At 51.6% G+C, this 24,569-nt stretch overlaps 1 protein-coding gene across 2 annotated transcripts in view; it reads right to left on the bottom strand.

Moving 5' to 3' along the window:
• Positions 1-24,081, bottom strand: part of INPP5A (inositol polyphosphate-5-phosphatase A) — a 262,105-nt gene extending 238,024 nt beyond the window's left edge. For both annotated transcript variants that reach the window (XM_054174722.1, XM_054174723.1), the window contains exon 1: positions 23,914-24,081. In XM_054174722.1, the coding sequence (XP_054030697.1) occupies positions 23,914-23,988 (75 nt within the window). In that variant the 5' untranslated portion in view covers positions 23,989-24,081. The remainder of the gene's footprint in view (positions 1-23,913) is intronic.
• Between the last annotated feature and the right edge of the window lie 488 nt (positions 24,082-24,569).

Genomic DNA, 24,569 nt, shown 5'->3' with positions numbered 1-24,569 from the left:
AGAGGAGAGGGGAAGGGGAGAGGAGAGGGGAAGGGGAGAGGAGAGGGGAAGGGGAGAGGAGAGGGGAAGGGGAGAGGAGAGGGGAAGGGGAGAGGAGAGGGGAAGGGGAGAGGAGAGGGGAAGGGGAGAGGAGAGGGGAAGGGGAGAGGAGAGGGGAAGGGGAGAGGAGAGGGGAAGGGGAGAGGAGAGGGGAAGGGGAGAGGAGAGGGGAAGGGGAGAGGAGAGGGGAAGGGGAGAGGAGAGGGGAAGGGGAGAGGAGAGGGGAAGGGGAGAGGAGAGGGAAGGGGAGAGGAGAGGGGAAGGGGAGAGGAGAGGGGAAGGGGAGAGGAGAGGGGAAGGGGAGAGGAGAGGGGAAGGGGAGAGGAGAGGGGAAGGGGAGAGGAGAGGGGAAGGGGAGAGGAGAGGGGAAGGGGAGAGGAGAGGGGAAGGGGAGAGGAGAGGGGAAGGGGAGAGGAGAGGGGAAGGGGAGAGGAGAGGGGAAGGGGAGAGGAGAGGGGAAGGGGAGAGGAGAGGGGAAGGGGAGAGGAGAGGGGAAGGGGAGAGGAGAGGGAAGGGGAGAGGAGAGGGGAAGGGGAGAGGAGAGGGGAAGGGGAGAGGAGAGGGGAAGGGGAGAGGAGAGGGGAAGGGGAGAGGAGAGGGGAAGGGGAGAGGAGAGGGGAAGGGGAGAGGAGAGGGGAAGGGGAGAGGAGAGGGGAAGGGGAGAGGAGAGGGGAAGGGGAGAGGAGAGGGGAAGGGGAGAGGAGAGGGGAAGGGGAGAGGAGAGGGGAAGGGGAGAGGAGAGGGGAAGGGGAGAGGAGAGGGGAAGGGCAGGCGAGAAAGGGGGGAGGGGAGAGGAGAGGAGAGGAGAGGGGAAGGGCAGGCGAGAAAGGGGGGAGAGGAGAGGAGAGGGGAGGGGAGGGGACGAGAGGGGAAGGGCAGGCGAGAAAGGGTGGAGGGGAGGGGAGGGGAGAGGGGAGGAGAGGGGAAGGGCAGGCGAGAAAGGGGGGAGGGGAGAGGAGAGGAGAGGGGAAGGGCAGGCGAGAAAGGGGGGAGGGGAGGGGAGAGGGGAGGGGAGGGGAGGAGAGGGGAAGGGCAGGCGAGAAAGGGTGGAGGGGAGGGGAGAGGGGAGGAGAGGGGAAGGGCAGGTGAGAAAGGGGGGAGGGGAGAGGACAGGGGAGGGGAAGGGCAGGCAAGGGGAAAAAAAAGGAAAGTATACTCAGTTCTGTGTTCCCAGACGGCCAGCAGCGCTTCTCACGGCTAGAGATGGAAGGAGACCGTGCCAAAGGAAGATGGCAGGCATACTTCAAAAGAATATTCAATTAAACAAACCAAAGGAGAACAGAAATAGCACATTCCCTCATCTTTTAAGCTCGAGCCTGATGCTGCCAATGTTTGTGGGGAACACGCCAGTAAGTAAACAAGATGCGGCGATGAGCGGCGGCGGGAACCCGGAGCCGCGCTCAAGGAGAGCAGGCAGGTTTCCCCCACCTCGGCGTCGCGCTCTGCAACTTACCAGAGATGAGTGCATCTCTCTGACGTGAGGGAGTTATCAGGGGTCATTTCAGACTGCTGAGCATTTCAATTTTCAGCAGTTTGCCTGCTACGCTCTTGAACTGCTGACAAATAGTACGACCGCTGTTAGCGCCAATAACCAGACACACACACAACGGCCGAGACCTGCGAGAAAGGCAGGCTTCCAGAACTCGCCAACCTTAGCTCCCACACACAAACCCACCTGTATTCTGGATTTTCACAAAGGCATGGGGTGAGACAGGACAAGCAGTGATGTCTTCCAGCTGAAAGAAGCTGGATTGAGGTGAGACACAAGGAAGAAATTCTTCCCTGTGAGGGGGTGGGGAGGCACTGGCACAGGTTGCCCAGGGAAGCTGGGGAGGCTCCAAGTGTCCAAAGCCAGTTTGGATGGGGCCCTCAGCAACCTGGTCTGTAGGAGGTATCCCTGACTGTGGCAGGGAGGTTGGACTAATGATCTTCCAACCTAAACTATTCTATGGCTCTATGATTCTAAGTGAAACTAGAGTCACAGATACATAGAATAAACCAGGTTGGAAGAGACCTTCAAGATCATTGAGTCCAACCCATCAAGCAATCCAAACAACTAACCCATGGCACCAAGCACCCCATCAAGTCTTCTCCTGAAAACCTCCAATGATGGTGACTCCACCACCTCCCCAGGCAGCCCATTCCAATGGGCAATCACTCTCTCTGTATAGAACTTTTTCCTAACATCAAGCTTGCACCTCCCCTGGCACAGCCTGAGACTGTGTCCTCTTGTTCTGGTGCTGGCTGCCTGGGAGAAGAGACCAACATCTGTCTGTCTACAACCTCCCTTCAGGTAGTTGTAGAGAATAATAAGGTCACCCCTGAGTCTCCTCTTCTCCAGGCTAAGCAACCCCAGCTCCCTCAGCCTCTCCTCATAGGGCTTGTGTTCCAAACCCCTCACCAACTTTGTTGCCCTTCTCTGGACACCTTCCAGCAAGTCAACCTCCTTCCTAAACTGAGGGGCCCAGAACTGGACACAGTACTCGAGGTGCGGCCTAACCAGATGACCTTTAAGGACCCTTCCAATGGAAACCATTCTATGATTTCCTCCTCAGACCACACCTCATCACTAACAGCAGCTCTGAGTGACTGGAACTGGGACAGAAGACAGAGGTGCTATGTTGGGAGACAGCAACCAAACAGCGTGGGAACTATCCAGGCACGTTGGGCACTAACAAAGTGTGTGGACACTCCATGGATGGTGCAGATATTCCCTGCAGTGATCTCATATGCTCAGCAAAAATTTATGCAAACCCCAGGATTTTATTAGAGAAAAGGAGCAAAACTGTGGCACAGGCTCTGTAACTGCAGCAGGTGGATTCCAAGCACCTGATGCCTCCAGATCTGCTACCCAAGCACACAGCACTTCCTCACTTGTCAGCAGCACAGGACATTTAAATGAGCTTTGTTAATGCCACAGCTGCTGGCATTTGCTTTGCATTTTTCCACAGGGTAAAACACTCGCTGTGCCCCAGCTTCTCTAGCAGGCACTGAATCCTGTGAAGCTTTTCCAACACTCTCTTTTCCCATACTGGGACCTCATCTTCCCAGCAGGTGCTATTATTTGCAATGCATCTGTACTGCAAATTCACTGTACTGCAAATGTCACTGGGCTTCCCAGGTGCCACAAGCTTCAATTGCCACAAGCACTACACTTGGCTCAGTCCAGCTGCTGCACCCAGGTCGGATTCCTGGAGGGCTAGCAGATCTTACAACAGACCTCAGAAACAGGGATGCAGCACAGCTCCAGAGAAGAAAATGCCCATTTTAGTCCATCTCTGAAGCATAAGCAACAACACAAGGAAGAGAAAAGCTGCAAGACAGACAGAAAGGAGAGCACTGCTCCAAGAAAACACTGCCATGAAGTCCAGGCTACCATTTCAAACTTGGCTGAGGGCATTAAGGACTGAAGAGGTTTACCATCTCCCTAGTAACACCTGGAAAATAAAGGTCACTGTGGCAGGGCTTATCACCACCTATTCATATCAAGATTTTCTTGGCATTCATTGCCAGGAGTCTGTTTCTTTCAAAAATAAAAATCATTTACAACAAAACAAACCAAAAAAAACCCAAAGTCCTCCCAAAACACCACTGCCACCACAAAAAGCCAAAGCACCTTTCTGAATGCCATCACCTCACTTGCTGATGTACATGGTCAGGACACACCAGAGACCAGCCCCAGAGTGCATCCAGAGCATACACACAAAGCCGGCAGGGCCTTTGCAAGGAGCGATGGAGGATGACATCTGGGTGCAAGTGCAGGGAACAGCTCTGCTTCTCAGACTCCATAAAGAGAGACTTGAGAGCCCTGGGGCTGTTCAGTCTTGAGAAGAGAAGACAGAGAGGGGATCTCATCAATGTCTATCAATAGCTGAGGGGTGGGTGTCAAGTGGAGGGGGCCAAGCTCTTTTGGGTGGTGCACAGCAGTAAGACAAGAAACAACAGGTTCAAGCTTGAACACGGAAGATTTCAGCTCAACATGAGGAGAAACTTCTTTACAGTGAGGGAGACAGAGCCCTGGAACAGGCTGTTGAGAAGTGGTGGAGTCACCTCCTCTGGAGACTTTCAAACCTACCTGGATGCATTCCTGTGCAGACTACCCTAAGTGATCCTGCTTTGGCATGGGGGGGGTTGAACTTGATCTCTGGAGGTCCCTTCCAACCTCTAAAGCAGTGTGATACTGTGGTTCTGTACTGTGTCCAGTTCTGGGCCCCTCAGTTCAGGAATGTCTCCAGAGAAGGGCAACAAAGCTGGGGAGGGGTTTGGAACACAAGCCCTGTGAGGAGAGGCTGAGGGAGCTGGGGTTGCTTAGCCTGGAGAAGAGGGGGCTCAGGGGAGACCTTCTTGCTGTCTACAACTCCCTGAAGGGAGGTTGTAACCAGAAGGGGGTTGGTCTCTTCTCCCAGGCAACCAGCACCACAACAAGAGGACACAGTCTCAAACTGTGCCAGGGGAGGTTTAGGCTGGATGTTAGGAAGAAGTTCTTCATAGAAAGAGAGATTGGGCATTGGAATGTGCTGCCCAGGGAGGTGGTGGAGTCACCATCACTGGAGGTGTTTAGGAAGAGACTGGATGGGGCTCTTGGTGCCATGGTTTAGTTGATTAGATGGTGTTGGATGATAGGTTGGACTCAATGATCTCAAAGGTCTCTTCCAACCTGGTTAATTCTATTCTATCCCTTTCAGACCACTGCAGCACATGTCCACACCCTTAGTCCCAGCACCTCTCACAACTGGAACAGTCACTATAAACCTGCAGTGCCTTCAGTTCTCTGGACTGAAAAGGAAGGTCTGTAATATTTAACTGAAGCAGTGTTTTTACAGCTCTCCCAATCATCTTAAGATATAATCCAGGAAGCCTCTCTGGCTATTTTTCTCATGACTTTCCTGCTTGGTTTATTACTCAGAGGGAAATTTGCCTCTATGTGACTCTGGTGATCAGAGGAAAGGTGTTACAGCTTCCCAGCCCTCAGCCAGGAGCACCACCACAACTGAAAAGCAGATGTACTTTCCTTTCTCCCCACTATTCATTCAGCTTGCCTTCCACCTCTGAAGGAAGTGAGGCTGTGAGCAAACTTTCCAGGAACAGGCAAGGGCCATAGTTCTCTGGAAAGGCAAATCACTCCAAAGCATGCTCACTATGAAGAGCAGTCTCCTCAAAGTACTCCAAACACAATGCTCACAGCTTTACCTTCTCTCAGACACAGAGCACAGCACTTCAGGAGGAGCACAGTGTCTACCACTCTTTTCTAAGGGATTTGGTAACATCTGTGCCCCAAATGAATTAAAGAATACCCTCTGGATTCATGGTTACTTTAATTATCTGGAAAAGGCACATCCCTGGCTCCCACGGTAAGCCACAAGTGGTGTTTAGAGAGATGTGGAGAAGTCAGCTAAAATAAATGCCCCAACTTCAAACCTGGTTTTGATCATAGTATCAAATAGCTTAGGTTGGAAGGGACCTTAGAGAACATCATCTCCAACCTCCTTGCCATGTCCAGGGACACCTCTCAACTAGACTCAGCTCCTCAAGGCTTTATCCAGCCTGGCCTTGAACACCCCCAAGCAGGAGGCATCCACAGCCTCCCCTGGGCAACCTATTGCCAGAGTCTCACCAGCCTTGTAATGAAGAACTTCCTCCCAAGACCCAGTCTAAACCTCCTCTCCCTCAGCTTAAAACCTTTCCCCCTTGTCCTACTGCTAGACACCCTCATGAAAAGTCCTTCTTCAACCTTCCTGTAGGATCCCTTCAGGTACTGGAAGGCTGAATTTTATTTTCACATTATGATTTGCTTACTGCTTGAGAAGAATACTTGCACAATGTCACAGTTATTTTACAGAACATAAGAATACACTTTAAATGATAGAAATCAGGTTGAACACAAAGAAATAGTCTGAAACATCCAGCAAACAGCACAGGAAGCAATGAACACATCTGATCCATGAGCACTGGCACGATAAACATCCCATTCTTTGCCTTAGAATACTCCACTAAGAGAAAAACACCCATTTAGGCAAGGAAAATTGCATGTAATGGAGGAGAGCACACAGAATAGTCTAACAAGCTGTCTGAACTATTGAAAATTTCCAGTAAAAGAGAGAAAAATCCAATATATATCTTCAGGCATTTCCCCACTTCTTTATACACTGATTTAGTGAGAACAATCAGCTATTTCCTTGCATCAAGTGTGGCCAGCAGGGCAAGAGGGAGGGGATTCTGCCCCTTCACTCTGCTCTGGCGAGACCTCACCTCAAATACTGCATCCAGCTCTGGTGTGCCCATCATAAGAAGGACACAGCTATTGGAGAGAGTCCAGAGGAGGGTCACAAAGATGATCCAGGGGCTGGAACACCTCTGCTGTGAGGGTAGGCTGAGGGAGCTGGGGTTGTTCAGTCTAGAGTAGGGAGACTCCAGGGGGACCCTATAGCTGCCTTCCAGTACTTGAAGGGATCCTACAGGAAGGCTGGAGAGGGACTTTTCATAAGGGTGTCTAGAGACAGGACAAGGGGGAATGGTTTGAAGCTGAGAAAAAGTAGGTTTAGAATGGAAGTTCTTCATTACAAGGGTGGTGAGACTCTGGAATAGGTTGCCAAGGGAGACTGTGGATGCCCCCTCCTTGGGGGTGTTCACAGCCAGGCTGGATGAGGCCTTCAGCAGCCAAATCTGCCTGAGAGTTGTCCCTGCCCATGGCATGGATGTTGGAGTAGGGGATCTCAAAGTTCCCTTCCAGCTTAAGCCATTCTAAGAGTCTATTTCCATTTCCTTGGAGCTTTTCAGCTTACAGATTTAACTAAGAGGTTTTGGAAGCAGCGCTGTGAAGACAAAGTAAGACCTTTAGTGCTGCCGAGATCCTCCCCTAACATCTTCACGACTTCCAGCTAATTAAAATGCCACTGAGCCTTCTGAAAAATCCAGAGGGCTGGAGGAATTTCCCTCCAGGATGAGATCATGCAAGGAAATGTCAGTATCTCTGCACTGCAAGCAAACATAGCTCAAGTGCTATCTCACACATTTTCAGCAAGAGCTCTAAGGAACACAGCTGAGCGCTCCAAAGCGCTTGCAGACCCTTCAGCAAAGTGAGCTGCTCACTGAGACTGCTGCAAATGCACCACAGGTTTAGATTCTGCCATTTGGAAGAAAGGGGGAAAAAAAAAGGAAATATAACAGTATTTCTTCCCAAGTATGAGGCTATGAAACATTAACTTTAACTGCTTGGGGATTTGAGGGGTTTGGCAATTTGGTTTTAGGGGGTGGGCTTTTGGTTTTATTTAAACACAGGTTTCTTCTCCAGGATATTTCTGCAGGTGTGTGACACCCCAGTGAAATGCCTGTGCTTCTAATTAGGAGCTTTGTCCACCCTCACAGAATCACCAAGGTTGGAAGAGACCTCAAAGATCATCAAGTCCAACCTGTCACCCAACACCTCATGACTACTAGACCATGGCACCAAGTGCCACGTCCAATCCTCTCTTGAACACCTCTAGGGGTGGTGACTCCACCACCTCCCTGGGCAGCACATTCCAATGGCAAACAACTCTCTCTGAGAAGAACTTACTCCTCACCTCCTCTGCTTTAATCCTTGTCCCTACTTCTGGATCCCATGCAGAAGCTGAGCCCAGAAGCCACAAACTATTCAGAACAGAGCACGGCTTTCCATGCATCTGTAGTGCATAGTACAGCGGGGTGCCCCTGTTGCTGCTGCCTTCAGGACACAGCCCTGCACAGGCTTTCAGGACAAAACCACATCTGCCAACCTCAAGCAGTGGTAACACAGAGGCTGCTCCAACAAGGGATCCACACAGCTGTGAAAGCAGGCTTGTTTGCAGGCTGACCACCATGAAGGGAAACACGATAAGGTTCTGGGAACACCCTCCCCTATGAAACACCCAGGAGCTCCAAAATCCCATCTGAACTTTGAGACTTCCCACCTGCCTCCAGCACATCCCACCCTATGATGGTTGCTGCTTCAGGTCTGGATGTGCAGTGAGGCACTGGCTTCTCCAGCCTCTGCTGAGCCAATAAAGGGCTCCTGCAGCAGCTCAGGAATAGCCTGTTTGCAGAGAGAATCTAAGAACAAGGTAGAGGTGAAGCAGAAGAACAGATTGAGAGCAACAGAGCACTCCATGAACCCCTCATAGCAGGACAGGATCAGCCCCTGCATCCTGACCATCCCATTCCTTACACCTCTCCTCTCTGCAGCATTTAACCCTTCTCCTGCTATCCTGGAAAGCCCCTCACACCACCAACAGCCATTGTCCCTGACAGCAGGAGAAAGCCCCACTCTCAAGGACTGCTCAAGGATTTTGCCTTCTCTCCCTCTTTCCCTCTGCAGCAGCCAGGCCGCTTGCCAGGGTGGCTGGAGAAGGCTGTCAGAAGCTCCAGAACCTGCAGAACAGCCGAGATTCAAGCATCACACTCAGAGAAGGAATGGGCAGATGGAGAACAGTGCTATAAACATCCATGGCCTCAGGAGACTCCACCAGCACCGCCTTGCTTTCCTCCACGACCCAGAGCACCCTCCAAACCACCACATGTGTCTGCACGTCTCCAGCTCCCACAGACAGCTCACTCCCCGAGGAGCTGGCCATGACCCAACATAGCCACAACACCCTGGGCTGGTATTTGCTGTCCCCTCCCCAGGGGGATGCACACCCCTTGGCCACCCTGCTCCCAGCTCAGGGCAGCTCCATACATCAGGAAAAAAGAAGGGAGATGTCACTGGGACACAGCTGTGAATGAGGCAACACGGGTAAGTCCTGCAGCAGTCAGATGTGAGATCTGGAGTGGAATTGTTCTCTGCAGAGGGAAGGGTCTGAACCTGCCCTGCTGCTGGAGGCAATGCCAGGCAGCTTCAGCACGCCGGGCAAGCCTGGTCCTGCTGAGCACCACGAGCAAGCCCAGCCAACCTCCATCACGTGCCTTTGCAGCTCAGGACCAGTACCCCCACAGAGCCCGTCAGGCAGAGCCCACACCCCCTTCTCAGAGCCACACAGAGCTTTCAGCGCTGGCAGAGCTTCACTCCCTGCACTCTGACAGTGCCAGAGAAACACTGCAGATTCAGGCAACACTGCATCCTGCCCTGTGGCACCAGCTGATTGGGCAAAAACAAAGACCAGGACACGAACAGTCCTTTTTGCATTTCATTTGGTATTGTGACAACATCTCTTCCCACTTCTCAATTGGGACCTATTGGTTCTCTGGGCCAGTCGTGCTTCCAGTGATGCATGTGAGCAGTGGGAGATAAAAGGGAGACAGAATTGAAGCAGCCTTTCTACTGTCTCATCGCTTTCTGCTGTCTGCCTTTGGAGCAAACTGTGTCCCTCAGCTGCCAGGACCCCCTGCTGACACCTCAGACACTTGTAGCTGTCCTCTGGCTCCAGTCTTTCTGCCACCTCTCCGGTTCTGAAGCCCTTGGGAACAGCGTATTTACTTGCTGCTGAAATGTCAGCAGAACAGCAAGCAAACAAACCCAGTCTGAGCTGAAAGCCATCCTTGGAGAGTTCAGTTTCAGCACACCCATAAAGCACACGAGGAAGCTGACAGAAGATTCAGAGAAACTCTGAGCTGACAGACACCATGCATGTTTTTCCTCCAGTTCTCAGGACAGCAGAACAGGCTCAGCCTTTGTTTCCGGAGGTACATGTTCCAGCTCCTGGACCAAAACCACTCTGCAAAGCATTTGGAAATGGTCCACATCCCTCCATCCATAATAGAGGAGCAGATAAAAAAGGAATGAGGATTTGCCACAAAGGTGAACTGAGAAGCAGGCAGCTGTCTTCTGCAAGCGCTGGAAAGCAACAGGCACCGGCCTCAAGAACATGCCAAGCGGACTACATTGCCTCTGGCTGCACAGTCAGGGGCTGGCTGAGCTTGGGTGGGACCTCTGGAGGTCACCTGGTCCAATCCTCTGCTCAAGCAAGGTCACCCCAAGTCAGCTGCCCAGCGCTGTGGCTTTTGAGTAACTTCAGGTTAAAAACCTCACCAGGCTCCCTGTGTGAGTAAGTGCTGCCACCCTTCCAGCTGGAAGGAGTTTCCTTCCTTACCTTCTCTGCGTGGCTCTGAACACAGCACACAGCAAACCCTTAGCTATTCCATAGGGACTTTCATTATACAACCAAAGGAAACATTCACTTGCAAATGGAAAACCAGCTTGTCTGGAAAAAAGGTCATTGTTTTAAACAATAGAAGCAAGCAAGCCTTGCACCAAAATCCCACCTACTTAGCCAAGGAACCATCCCTTCACCTGGCTGGCACAGCCCCCTCTTCACTGACCCAGCATCCTGTGTTTTCCACGCACTTTACTGACACTGTGATAGCCCTGATAGCCTATGAGAACAAGCCAGCCCACGTGGCATCACCTCCTGTCCCATTTCTTCCTGAAGGACATTAAACATCTTTGTTTGTCGAGCTAAGTAAAAGGTGGTCATCAATCACAAATACTTTAATATTTGGTAAGGGTAGCTGAAGGGGAAAGGGCTTTGCTTCCTTTGTGCTGAAAACTGCTGTCCCACAAGACAAATGAGAGTTGGCTTCATGGTCTTGCAATGAGCCAAGCCTGGATAAGGTCTGTCCTTCCAGCCCAGAAAAACAACACCACCAGTTCAGGAAAACAAACTTGCTCTAGCAGAGGATTTTTGGGTCACATCCAGTTCTCTAAAGTGAGTGGGCTGGCCCTATCATACTGTTCCACCCAGTTCTTGACTTCTTTATGTGCCTGGCAACATTTGAAGTTAAAAATAAATAGATTTAAATGTATATAGAGTTCGTGCATTTTTCCCCCCCTCAAATAAGTGCGACAGGAATTCCAGACCAACACTTCCACTTTGAACAGCTGCTTTTAAAAGCCATTTTGAATGGGGGAGGGGATCTGGGTCACAAAGAGGCAATGCTTCTGTCAAAAGGAACCTTCTCTGTACATGGATCCATCCCTGTAGCAAACAGCAACAGAAGCCTGCCCAACATCACACCTGAAGGCCTTCACTGCCCAGTTAACCCAAGAAAAGCAGTAATGGTGTCCCTAAATAAACAAGAATCCTGAAGTGATTAAAATCCAGCTAACACTGGCTGGTGGTGCTTCAGGAGAAGAGAATTCCCTCAAGTGATTTTTTTTTTTGATCAATTTCTCTTCGTGTTTGGTTGACACAAACACTGCCAAGAGTTCAGCCTACATCTCCAAGATGTTCCTACGGGAAGACTGGCTTTGTTTTTCCCACTGGGACTGGTAAAGCCTCTAAAATTAGAAAGTGTGCCACACCAGAACAAAACACAAACCCCTTCAAACTAAGCTCCCACAGGATCACTGAAAAGAGCAGAGGCTTTCGTCCCGCTCAAAGCCTGCCTGCTGCTCACCGCTCATCGGTGGCAGTGCCAGGAGAGCCGCGGACACGGTGTGGAGGTGCTCCAAAGAGCCACCCATTCATGTGCAGTGACTTGCTGATACACTCAAGGGCAATAAAAACAGAGCTCTTTTCAAGAATGCAGTGGAAACTGGAAAACCAAGAGAGAACAAGTAGGGGCAGCTCCACCCCAGGCACAGTACAGAGGTGTTTGGGACACAGAGTGTTCCCATGGCACCCAGTGCCTGTGATGGGCTGCTCCTCTGCAACCTGCTGGTGAAGACAGACTGGGACAGAGCATCTCTCCCTGCTTTTACATACTCCTCTAAGTAAAGACAGTCTTTTCTTTCTGAAGCTATCTAAAGAGCTAGTTCCGTTGCTCATTTGGGCTCGCATAAGCCAAGAAACCCCTTGCTGGGCAGGAGGCTCACATGGCTTGTATTAATCAAGCTTTTGTTTAGCCAGGAAGTTCTCCAGCAACAAAATGCAGTGCATGCCCATGCAAGCTGTGCTTAAGCCAGTAAATAATTCATTCCCCAAATCAGAGGGGAAAGAATGAGCCATCACCCTGGGGCTCACCCGTGACCCACTGTGGCTGCTTACTCTGACAGCTTTCACTCAGCTTGAGCACAAAGCCTTTTAAGAATGGAACGTCACACAATCTGTTCCAGCTGAGGAGCTACTCATCAAGGCTGTCCACCTTGAACTTCATAACCCTCACAGCATCCCTCTAAAACCCTCCAGTTTTCAGAGACAGAATAGAATAAACCAGGTTGGAAGATACCTTCAAGATCATCGCGTCCAACCTATCATCCAACACCATCAAATCAACTAAACCATGGCACCAAGCACCCAATCAAGTCTCCTCCTGAACACCTCCAATGATGGTGTCTCCACCACCTCCCTGGGCAGCACATTCCAATAGGCAATCTCTCTCTCTGTGTAGAACTTCTTCCTAACATCCAGTCTGACCCTCCCCTGGCACAGCTTGAGACTGTGTCCTCTTGTTCTGGTGCTGGTTGCCTGGGAGAAGAGACCAACCTCCGCCTGTCTACAACCTCCCTTCAGGTAGTTGTAGAGAGCAATAAGGTCACCCCTGAGTCTCCTCTTCTGCAGGCTAAGCAACCCCAGCTCCCTCAGTCTCTCCTCATAGGGCTTGTGTTCCAAACCCCTCACCAACTTTGTTGCCCTTCTCTGGACACCTTCCAGCAAGTCAACCTCCTTCCTAAACTGAGGGGCCCAGAACTGGACACATTACTCGAGGTGCAGCCTAATCAGTGCAGCATACAGGGGCAGAATGACCTCCCTGCTCCTGCTGGCCACACTGTTCCTGATGCAGGCCAGGATGCCATTGGCCCTCTTGGCTGCCTGGGCACACTGCAGGCTCATGTTCAGCCTACCATTGACCAGTACCCCCAGGTCCTTTTCTGCCTGGCTGCTCTCCAGCCACTCTGACCCCAGCCTGTAGCACTGCATGGGGTTGTTGTGGCCAATGTGCAGAACCTGGCACATGAATGCAAGACAGAACCAGAACACCCCATCTGCAGCCCATCACAAGCATACAAATGTCTTCAGTGGCAGCCTAAGTCTTCTGGAGGGTCTGGTTCTGCTTGCCTGAACACAAACCGAACCCCAACTTCCACCATACGGTGATCTGCAGCCATGAGCGCTGCAACCCAACGCTCTGTCAATTCCAAAACTGTGCTTAATTTAACACCAGGTATTTTGTGTTGCAAAGAAAAACACCCAAACAGCCCCATTTCGGTGTCTTTCAGTGCACTTCACTCCTACACCCCTGAAGAGTGCAGGGCTTCTGCTCGTGCATCGGCAAACCTTTACCAATTAACGTGCCTTAACTCTGCCTCTCTGAAGACTGAGCATACGTGGGTTCCTCCCAGCGACTAAATGCCATGCTGCCAAGACTTCTGGAGCTGCTGCTGAGCAGCAGGCAGCAGACAGGCTTTCAAAACAGTAGGCACCTCCAGATTCTTTTTTTAACTGCTTTACAACTAGGCTCCAGCAGCGTGACTGAGGTCTCCTGTGCCTCAGAGCCCAGCACCTTGCTTGATACTGCAGGGAAGGGAAACGCCAGGTGACCCCTATGCTAGCATGCAGTGCTCCCTCTTCACACAGATGCCCCTTCTCAGCACAACTGCATACCCCCCCTACCCCACCACCACCATCCTGCTCCCTCTCTGTACACTGCACTGGTTAGGCCATAGCTTGAGTCCTGTGTCCAGTTCTGGGCCCCTCAGTTTAGGAAGGAGGTTGACTTGCTGGAGCATGTCCAGAGAAGGGCAACGAAGTTCGTGAGGGGCTTGGAACACAGCCCTGTGAGGAGAGACTGAGGGAGCTGGGGTTGTTTAGCCTGGAAAAGAGGAGACTCAGGGGTGACCTTCTTACTGTCTCCAACTCCCTGAAGAGAGGTTGTAGCCAGGTGGGGGTTGGTCTCTTCTCCCAGGCAGCCAGCACCAGAACAAGAGGACACAGTCTCAGGCTGTGCCAGGGGAGGTTTAGGCTGGAGGTTAGGAGGAAGTTTTACACAGAGAGAGTGATTGCCCATTGGAATGTGCTGCCCGAGGAGGTGGTGGAGTCACCATCACTGGAGGTGTTCAGGAGGAGATTTGATGGGGTGCTTGGTGCCATGGTTTAGTTGGTTGGGTGTTGTTGGGTGATAGGTTGGACATGACGATCTTGAAGGTCTCTTCCAACCTGGTTTATTCTATTCTGTTCTCTCAATCACTTCTTTTAGCTTTACATTTTTTTTCCCATCCCTGCTACAATTGCAAGTCACATGAAAACCTCTCCTCACCTAAATGTTTGACTGCAAACTGCAATGACACCAAGGAAAGTGGAGATAGAGTAGAATTAATCAGGTTGAAGAGACCTTTGAGATCATCGAGTCCAACCTATCATGCAACACTATCTAATCAACAAAACCATGGCACCAAGCACCCCATCCAGTCTCTTCCTGAACACCTCCAGTGATGATGGCAAAGGCAGGGACAGCAGAGCCTTTAAAAGCATCTGTTTGGCAAGGAATGCAGGCAGGCTGTTCACTGACTTGGGAAAAGGGGCAGTAAAAGACCAGAAGATGCTTTACCGAAGACAAACCAAAACCCAAAGAGAAAAATCCTTCCAAGCACAAACCACAACCTGAAACGAAAGCTCCAGCTCCCAGAGCACACAGGTCTTAAACCGAGCCAAGGTTTGGTAAATCTCTAGGTATCAGCAACAGTCACAATGCCCCAGAGCTGTTTGGATCAGCATGACCTATACCATGAGGGGGAAAAAAAAACCCCAACAAACACTTTTAGTGCTGTCAAAGGTCTTTAGTTTTCTCCTTTCACAGGTACTGTCTGTTTCCACTGAGTGACTCACGTAGGCAAATGCTTAACAACTCGGAGGCATTAATGAAAACAATTACATCCGACTTCAAAATAGCACAGAAAAGCAATGATCACTTTTGTTTGCTATCAATAGATGCTGTGAGAGGTCTCCTAATAACATAGTAAAAATTCAAGGGATCAAACAGCACATTAACATTTGAAAAGTAGACACAAGTCATGAAAGCAGTCCTAAAAGTGCTGAATAACCACCAGATGCCATTGGAGAAAAGGCAGCAAAAGAAATACTCAACTTTCAAGAGTCACTCTTCCCCAGTCTGAGGAGTACTGTGTTTAAGCTGACCTTTCCACACCAGGCAATAACACATTTCCCTGAGCTCTCATTGAGGAAGACTCCTTGCCCCTTCAGCAATAAAGATGCAAAAAGGATGCTGAATGACCCCAGGCCAGGCAAGCAGTCACCAATGGCAGGGAGTCTGGTTTTTCTGTGGCCACTTCCTACTCCAGGTGAGTGAAAGAAGATAGCTAGAAAACGTCAAAGGAAGTATTAGGCTAGGTTAACACAGATCACAGAATGTGAGGGGTTGGAAGGGACCTCCAGAGATCATCCAGTCCAACCCCCCTGCCAAATCAGGATCACCTAGGGCAGGCCACACAGTAACACATCCAGGCAGGTTTAGAAAGTCTTTCTTCATAGGAGAGATGTTCAACTCCCCCAACCATCCTCTTAGTCTCTGTTGGCCTCTCTGCAGCAGATCCCTGTCTCTCTTGCACTGGGGAGCCTAAAATGGATATGGTATTGCAGGTGTGGTCTTACCAGGGCAGAGTAGAGGGAGAGAACCTCCTTAGATCTGCTGGACACACTTAATGCCAGGACAGCACTGGACCTCTTGGCCACAAGGGCACATTGCTGTCCTGTGGATCACTTGCTGTCCACTAGGACTCCAAGGTCTTTCTCCATGGAGCTGCTTTCCAGCAGGACAACCCTAGTCTGTACTGGTGTCTGGTGTTCTTCCTCCCCAGATGCAGGACTCTGCCTTTGTCCTTACTGAACTTTATGAGCTTCACCTTCACCCTGTTCTCCAGCCTGTCCAGACCTCACTAGATGGCAGTTCAGACCTGCCAGCCTTTTTCCTTCTGTTCCAAGCTAAGGTAAGAGTTTAGGGGCAGAGGACACAAAAAAAGCTACAACCTAAGCGGCTGGTCTTCTGGGTGGGATGAAGAGCAACTCCCAGAGCAGACTAAAAGCCAGCCTGCTTTCCAAAGTAGCTCAATCACAAGGATGCCAAGGAATGGGGGCCGATCTCCAGGCAGAGAAGCAGCTTTGAGTTTAACTTGGTGCCATGGTTTAGTCATGAGGGCTGTGCACAGGTTGGACTTGATGATCTTTGAGGTCTCTTCCAACCTTGGTGATTCTGTGAATCACCTCATGAACACAGAGCAAGATGTTCATCGCATTCAAGGCAGCCCAAGGACGTTCTGAAGCTTAAGTTAACGCACCACATGGAGCAGCTCTGTAACACCAAGGCTGTTGCTTCGCTGGAAGCACATTGTCCTGGCTCTGCCTTTAACAGGCTCATCACTCAGCACACTCCAAGGATATGCACTAATAAATCAGAGCCCTCTCACATGCAGTCAGTCCCTGCAGCAGCTGAGCAGCTGCCGCTTCAGGGGGCAGGGAACGAGGTGCTCAGGGTAACCAAACCTCCCTTTCTCCATAGCTTGGAGGCACATGCAGAGCTGCAAATGAAAAGGCCACTTTTCTGAGCAGCATGCTCGCTTTAAATAATCCATCAGGAACGAGGGGAGAGCTTTCAGGAGGAGCTAAGAGCACACAGCACAAGGGGAAAAAAAACAACAGTGCTTGAGATCAAAAGAGGAAATACGTTTGCGAGGTGGCAGCTCTACAGCATGACGAAATGAGTTACAGAAAAGGCAAAATAAAAAGCAACCAGCTCAGCCCTTTAAAGAGTTCAAGAAATCTGAGGTTCTCCCCCTCTACTCTGCCCTGGTAAGGCCACACCTAGAAGATTGTGGCCAGTTCTGGGCCCCTCAGTTTAAGAAGGGCCTCATGGAATTGCTTGAGAGCATCCAACACAGAGCCACAAAGCTGCTGAAGGGAGTGGAACATGTCCCTGCTGAGGAAAGGCTGAGGGAGCTGGGGCTTTTTAGCTTGGAGAAGAGGAGCCTGAGGGGTGACCTTATTCCTGTTTATAAACATGTGAAGGGTGAGCGTCAGGAAGACAGAACCAGGCTCTGCTCAGTGATACCTATTGATAGGATGAGGCAGTGGGTGCAAAATGGAGGACAGTAGGTTCCATGTGAACATAAGGAAAAACCTTTTCACTGTGAGGGTGACAGAGCACTGGAACAGGCTGTCCAGAGAGGTTGTGGAGTCTCCTTCTCTGGAGACATTCAAAAGCTGCCTGGACGTGTTGCCGTGTGACCTGCTCTAGGTGATCCTGCTCTGGCAGGAGGTTTGGACTGGATGATCTTTCAAGGTCCCTTCCACCCCTAACATTCTGTGACTGTCTGACTTGACTGATGCTCTACAAGCAACTCCCACCAAAGCCAAAAGCCGTGCTCAGAGAATTTATGGCAAGAACCTTGGAAACGGCAACAAGGCCTTTAACATTTACCTTCACGCAAGTGCTCACCCGAGCAAACGAACACCAGACTCATGCATAAAGACTTTCTTCCTGCATCAGCCTGCTCCCATTACATCATTTCATAGTCAAGTATTTGGGGAATTAAATCCCCTTTAACCACCACACCGATACAGCGGCAATTTGTGGAAAGCCAGCAGGTTACCAGACGCTAACTCCGCTCCAGCTGCTAGAAGCCACACTAACAGAAAACTGTAATTACATCATGCACTTTGCCACGATTACTTCCTCATGTAAACACGTGCCCTTGCTGTTAATGGTAACACCTCATCAGAAAAGGAGAGGAATGATGGTCTGCAAGGCAATCTTCTGAGCTTCCTGCTTGAACGCTGCACAAGCTTCTGACTAAAACTCTGAGAACTGTCAAAATACCTGCTGGACGGAACAGCTGGTTTGAGAAGCGGGGTTTAAAGCATACAATTTCATCTCAGAAGAAAATCTCACCCTCTGTGTTGCTTGTGCTACTCCTGCTCCATCCTCTTCAGCAAATCAGACAAGACCTGTTGGATTTTACCCGCTGGTGGATGCACAACGATGTGCCTCTGCTTTACTGCACTACTACTTTGGATCTCAACCCTCATTTATACTTGGAAGGGGAATTTGCTCTGCCTCTTGCTGTTGGCTGTCATTGCTTATCACAGCTCAGGGGGCTGAGAGCAGGACCTGCACAGCATATCCGTGGGGACATGCCCTGGACCCACAGCACAAAGCTGGGCATAGGGATGCTCCTGAATGGATGCACTGCTTAGGAATAACACCGGCAGCACATACTGGTGTGCCAGCCTACATGAGGGACACCAAGAGCTACCCATTACTAAGAAGCTGATGCTTAGGAAGGTGTAAGACAACACTACTATACAGATCCTCAAGCACACTGTGAAGGATTTAAGGAAGACCTTCTCAAAGCCACAGGCCTGTGAGTGCATCACTCACTGTATGTATCTGACACAATCACCTACCCAAAGACTACAACACTAAGAGATAAAGCTCTGAGAAAGAGCTACCAACTGGTACAATCCTCACATCTATCTCACAGATTTTCTCAAAGCATGAGACCAACAGCTTTCTCTGCATGGCAAGAAAAAGCACTTGAACAAAACCCAGCATGAACTTCACTGCTGGTGCAGCTCCACCAAACCACCTGTGCCAGGCCAGCTGCCCATCCACATGTCCTCACTCCCCGAGGTAAAAGGAAAATAAGAGGCACTGAAGGGGCTGCAAATCAAAACACCTTCTCACAGCAGCAGATCAAGAGCTGCACACAAAGTGAGGACTATTCAGAAGCCAAACCCCATCACACTGGGCCACCACTCAGCTTTGTCCTGCTGCACATCTGGGCAAACAGCTGTATGCTGCTGGCAACGTGCTACCAACATTTTGGTTCTCAAGATACAACAGATCCCTCAACTATTACAAATATTTATTTCTCAAATGCACAACCACTGCAAGGGTTTTCAAATGCACTTTCCTCCTCCTCAGCATTTTCAAAGCTCAAGAAATTGTAGCTAGCACCAAATTCGGGTCTAGCCCAAAATTTCACCTCCTGCAAAGGACATTTAGAATTGAGTAGAATGAGAAAGTCTTCTAAAACACTGCATTAGCCTGAGCACAGCAGAGACGGCAAGAAAAGCACTGGCTTGAGGTTTAGCCACAGGAAGATCACACAGAAGACAGCAAAAATGTTTAAGGAGCTACCACTGGCACTCATACAAAGTGCACAAAGTGAAAAAAAAATCAGGAAGACTTCACCAAAACAACCAGAAAATAGAAAGTGAGGAGTGAGAAAGATCAGGAGAAATTAGAGATTACTTAAATAAAACTACACCCACTGTTTCAGGATGAGAACATTAAGATCAGGATTAAGAACATGAAGGTGTGTGTGACACAGAGACATCTATACTGTGATCATCACCCATCAGAAGAGCAGGCTGCTTTTAAAAAATTATGGGAAGTATTTCCACTTCAAATTCAACTGGCAGACTGCAACTCTTCGTGGAAGTAAAGGTTCCTCTGAATTCACACTCAGAATCGAAGCAATAAGCACATTTACACTACTACTGCTGCTACAACCAGGACTTGGAACAAGAACTTCCCCCCCCCTGCCCTCCATGTACTCTGTGAGAATGGAGAATTCCATCCAGATATTGGATAGGTTTAAGGCCCCTTGGGAATGCAAAAGCTCGTTCTCATCTTAGCACAAACGTTTTGTACAGTCAAAGAAAAACAAAGTTAGTCATTTAAAGACCTTGACTGTCAGCACCCTAGCACCACACAGCAATCCCCTAACCTACTTTCTCCCATCCTCCTCTCTTTTTAAACTAATAACATCCCACATTCTATTTAGCTTTTTACCTTTCTTGTCACCCTCATGCTTCTATTCTGGCCCAAGTCCTGAGTATTTAAGAACTGCATTGACCTACATACATTCAGTGGTACAGAGGGAAGTGTTTTCAGGAGTACCTACCTGGCTCAGGCTCCAATTTCAAAGGAAACTGGAAGAAAAAGAATTACTATCTTCCAACCTGAGCAGAAATGCTAGAACTTTGTATGACTAAGTCTGCTGGACATACTGGAAATCTTTAGGTTAAAGGTCTATGCCCAGAGGTTTAAACAAGCCCAAAACTGTACCACACTAAGACATTGTTTTCACCTATGAGCACCAAGGTGTTTTTTTTTCAGTACTTGTGACTGCACCCAGCTAAAAATGCAGCAAACAGCAACACAACTCCTGAGATAACAGCAAAAACTGAACTGAAAGATCTTCACCTTCCTCCCTCCAGCAGGAGCAACCAACACTCCTTTGCTACACTGAGCATCAAAGATGAAATGAGGGGAGTCTCTCCATTACACAGCCCCAGCCTCCCCAAGCCCACTGACAGGCAGGGGGATGGAGGCAGGGTGGGAAGGTTGGCTGCACACAGATCTGCAGCCCAGCCCACTTTGCATGCTGGCCAGGAGCACTCCAAGCCATTCCTCAGTCAAAACAAAGGGCTTCTCCACTGACCCACTCTTTCTTGACACAAAAATACCCCACTCTGCCCAAAGCCCTCCTAAGCAGACCTCAGAGAGGCTGCCAAGATGGCTCCCAAGCCTGAGGGGTCCCCAGAGGAGTTTCCATCAGGTGCCTCAGGGTGTCTGGTAGATGTCAGTGCTGGTCACCCATACACAGCCCCCAGGAGGACGAGCCAACGCCATCCAACAGCTCTCACCCACCCTAAGTTCACACCTCACTGCCAGGCTTTTGTCCCAAGGGCAAAGAGAGAGCATTAAGCCACTGAAAACTAACTGAAGAGAACAAAAAGGATACAGCACATGGGAGAAGGGGGCACGCTGTGGTGGCACACCCTCTACAGCAAACCTAGTGCCAGGCAGATGTATTTTGTGGCCCCTACAGCAGTGCTGGGCCACTGAAAGGAAATGGAAATGCTGGCAGAGCAGAAAGAACCAAAGCAAGGAAACCAGCAAGGGAGAGAGAGAGAGGGAGAAGCCCACAGCACAGAATGGTTTAGGTTGGAAGAGCCCTTTAGAGATCATCTGTTTCAATCCCCCACCATGGGTAGGGGCATCAGCATAGGGAAGGAAAAGAGTGACCCACAGGTAAATGGAGCTCCATCTCCTGCTGTTAGCAAGAGCATGCTGTGATCAACAACAGGAAATGTTTATAGAGCCAGACAAACATTAAATGCTTAGGTAAACATACATGTACCAAACGGCCAAGCATTCATATTCATGAGGTGCACGTGTTCATGGAACTGGGAAGGCTATTTGTGGACCTACTACTTCATTAACGATTTTAATGAAGCAGCAAAACTACTGGAGGGACGAAACAAGCCCCGCACCGACCCTCCTCGCTGCTAACATGTTTATTCATGAGCTCCCAGGTCACCACAGTAACAGGCTATTAGTGGAGGGGATGGCTGGCAGGAGCAAACCAGTATGTTATCAGAGCCTGCTTCTGGCCTGCTCTCTGCAAAAGCATAGCCAGGTAGGGACACCAGGGATCTAGGCAAGACCTCCTCATCCAGCCAAGCCTGTCTGCAATGAGATTTTGCATTAGTGCTCTACAAAACACTGCTCTCAATGAGGGAGCAGCTCTGCACATGTGCCAGCCCAAGACAGTGCTCACACCAATCACATCTCAAGTGCCCACCATGCTTTTGCCACACAGAAATGCTCAGGCTGTGAACCAGAGGAAGGTTAATCACAGAGCCAACACTCCAGGTTTGCTGGCACAGAAAGAGGCAGCAAAAACCCCACAGTGTGGGGTGAGAGCAAGAGGAGGTTCAGAGGGCCTGGGCAGTTGTAGCAGCAGGAGACCTTGCATCACCAGAACCTACCACCCACAGCAGCCCTTTACACAGGGGCACCTGCCCTGGAGCTTCACATAGGGATGCAGCCCAGGGGAATACAGGCCTGCAGTGGATCAGAAAGGCAAGATGGCATCAGTGCAGGATGCTCAGACCCAACCATCCTGTCCCCTCAGGGCTTTTGTGTGGTGCTGGTAAAACACACTCCATCCTGAGTTCCAGCAGACCTTGACTGAAAATGTCATGCTTCATTGAAATGTGCACCACCAACTGAAACTGGAAATTAGACAGGGAAAGAAAATAGATCAGAGAAACTGGAACTGGTTTTCCAGCCCAGCTTAGGTGAAGTCTATCAAAGGAGGAGTCCACAACCAAAAATAAATAAATGTCAATCTCAGGTCAGGTCATAGCAGAGAAACTGAGCAGAAAGAGCCCAACAAGCAGGAATTGCCACCAACAGCTCCATCACGGAGCTTGAAAGCCGAGCCCACAGACCAGGGTAATGTCATTTCACTGTGCCTGAGCTGCACTAGCACCACCACAGAAACCTGATCGGGCAGTGGCCAGTCCCACCTCCAACACCAACAAACCAGGAGTGTGATCATCGAAGTTCAGACCACTCTTTCCATTCCCCACCCTACAGGGGAACACATCTAAGTAACCCTGAGTTTGCTACTGCACAAGACTCGTCGTATTTTGCGTTTCAAGGGAGTCACTTGCAAAGGCAGAAGTGTTACTTCTTTGGTTACACAGGACAATAAAGAGCAAAGACTCTTCAGTGAGCCACAAATGCTAACTAGGAACAAGCAGAAGAGCCTTGGGTCTGATGGCATAGGATGCCTGCAGGGGCAAAGCTCCAGAGGAGCTACTTGTCCCTCTCAGCAGTAAGAGAGGGCAGGAAAGCACTTTGAACCGTGGCGTCAGCCTCAGGAGATAGCGGTCTGGGGTCAGAGAGCAGGCTTGGGGCAGGAGCAGCTGGCACGCTGAGGTTTGGCAACAGCACCGGCAGCAAGCATCTACTCCAGTCCTGCTGAAGACCACACAGCTTCCCTCACACACGCAGGTATGGTACAAGCCAGGGGCCACCATCGTGAGAATTACCGTGAGATTAACATTTTCGCAGCGCTCGTTTAAAGGAAACTGACAGAGTCAACTGTAACAACAACAACTGCGGAGAGCATTTGCTACAAATGCTTACAAAACTTACAAAACTTGGAAAGATTAATTGCATCCTCTGACCACACAGGTGTCAAAAACAGAGCGGGTGCTTTAGGACAGCCTCCGAACCGACGCGAATACAAAGGACAGGCTGCAGATCGTTGGGAACATGCAGAGCGCCGTTACTGTGGCACAGAGATCTGCGCACCCTGCTCCAGCCCTAGCACGGGCAGCGGGAACGACTCGCAGCACAAGCCTGGACCCAGTCCTTAGCCACATGTTGGCGGCTGTGCAAACAGCACAGGAACGCTGCCTTTAGGGCTCGGGACACACCAGCGTCAATCGGGTCCAGCTGCGCTCTGCCCCTCACCGCCGCGATGTCAGCATTCACCTAAGACACAGCAGAGGCCACCCGCCCGGATGCCCTGCCAGGGACCTGCCTGAATCTGCCTGAATTCGAGCAAACACCTCCGAGCTTTGAACTGCACTCAGCCCGGGCCGTGCCACCGGGCTGCTGCAGAGCTGCTCCTAGCACACGTTGCCCTTCTCATGCGAGCGAGAGTTACAGCGTTCTGTGTCCCGGCGGGCAGGGCGTCCCCGGGCAGCTCGAGCCGCGGCCCGGAAAGGACTCCCCAGGGCAGGCTCCGTTTCCCCCCCAAACGAGACCCGCAGCTCTCCCCGCTGCTCCCCTTCCGGAGCTACCGCTAACGGACCGAGCCGCCCGGGAGGGTGTCACCGGCCAGACCTAACCGCGGTACCACATCTCGCGCTCAGCTGCGACAATGGCACCCCCAGGAGACCGCTCCCGCTCCCCGCTGCCCCCCCAGCGCCTCGCTGCGTGCTCCCAGCGGCAGCAGAGCCCCCCCGTTCCCTCCGGACCCGCAGCGGGCAGCGCTGCCGCCGGCACCCGAGGCCGGACGGGGCCGGAGCGGACGGGACGGGGTGGCTGGAGCGGGCGGGACGCGGTGCTAAGACCGGAGGCGGGCAGCGCTTCTGCCCCGAGCCCCCAGCGGTGTGCCCCCTACTCCCCAGCGGCGGGACGCGCGACCGCGGTACTTACGTCGTCAAAGAGGGACCCGACGTTGGCCGTCACCAGGAGCACCCCGGCGCCGGCCGCGGCCCCCTTCACCGCCATGGCGCCGGCGCTGGCGGCTGGCGGGCGGAAGCGGCGGCGCTGCGGGGAGCCCGGGGGCGGGCGCGGGGCGCTGCGGCGAGCGGGGGCGCCTGGCCCGCCCCGTCAGCGCGGGCGGGCGGCGGCGAGTCCTCCAGGCGCGGGCAGCCCCGCGGACATCCGCGCCGCGGCGGGCCGGCCGCCCTGCGGCTGCTGCGGCGGGGCCGCGGCGATCAGCGCTCGCCCGCCGCCGCCGTCACGCTGCTGCCGGGACGGCTCCCGCCGGCGGAGGCTGGCGCCGGGCCGCGGCGCATGGCAGGGCGGCGGGACGGGGCGGCGAGTCCGGCGCTCCCGGCGGGGCTAGGCTGAGGCGCTAGGCTAGGCGCTGCGTTCTGCTCTTCACTACTGGTGCTGCTGCTGCTGCCGCCGCCGCTCCCGGCTGTGGCGGGCGGGCCGGGCTAGGGCTCTGCGCCCGCGACGTCATAACGGCCCCGCGCCGCGCTTAAAGGGACAACGCCACCCCGGGGTGGGGGGTGGGCACGGCGGCGCTGGCCCGCGGCCCTGCAGCCACCGGGGAGAGGGTGGTGGGTCCCACCTGCGCGGGG

The sequence above is a fragment of the Dryobates pubescens genome, chromosome 30 (assembly GCF_014839835.1).
Source record: "Dryobates pubescens isolate bDryPub1 chromosome 30, bDryPub1.pri, whole genome shotgun sequence".
Taxonomy (NCBI): Eukaryota; Metazoa; Chordata; class Aves; order Piciformes; family Picidae; genus Dryobates; species Dryobates pubescens.
The sequence above is the reverse complement of the archived record's forward strand: the minus strand, read 5'-3'. Positions and strand labels throughout refer to the sequence as shown.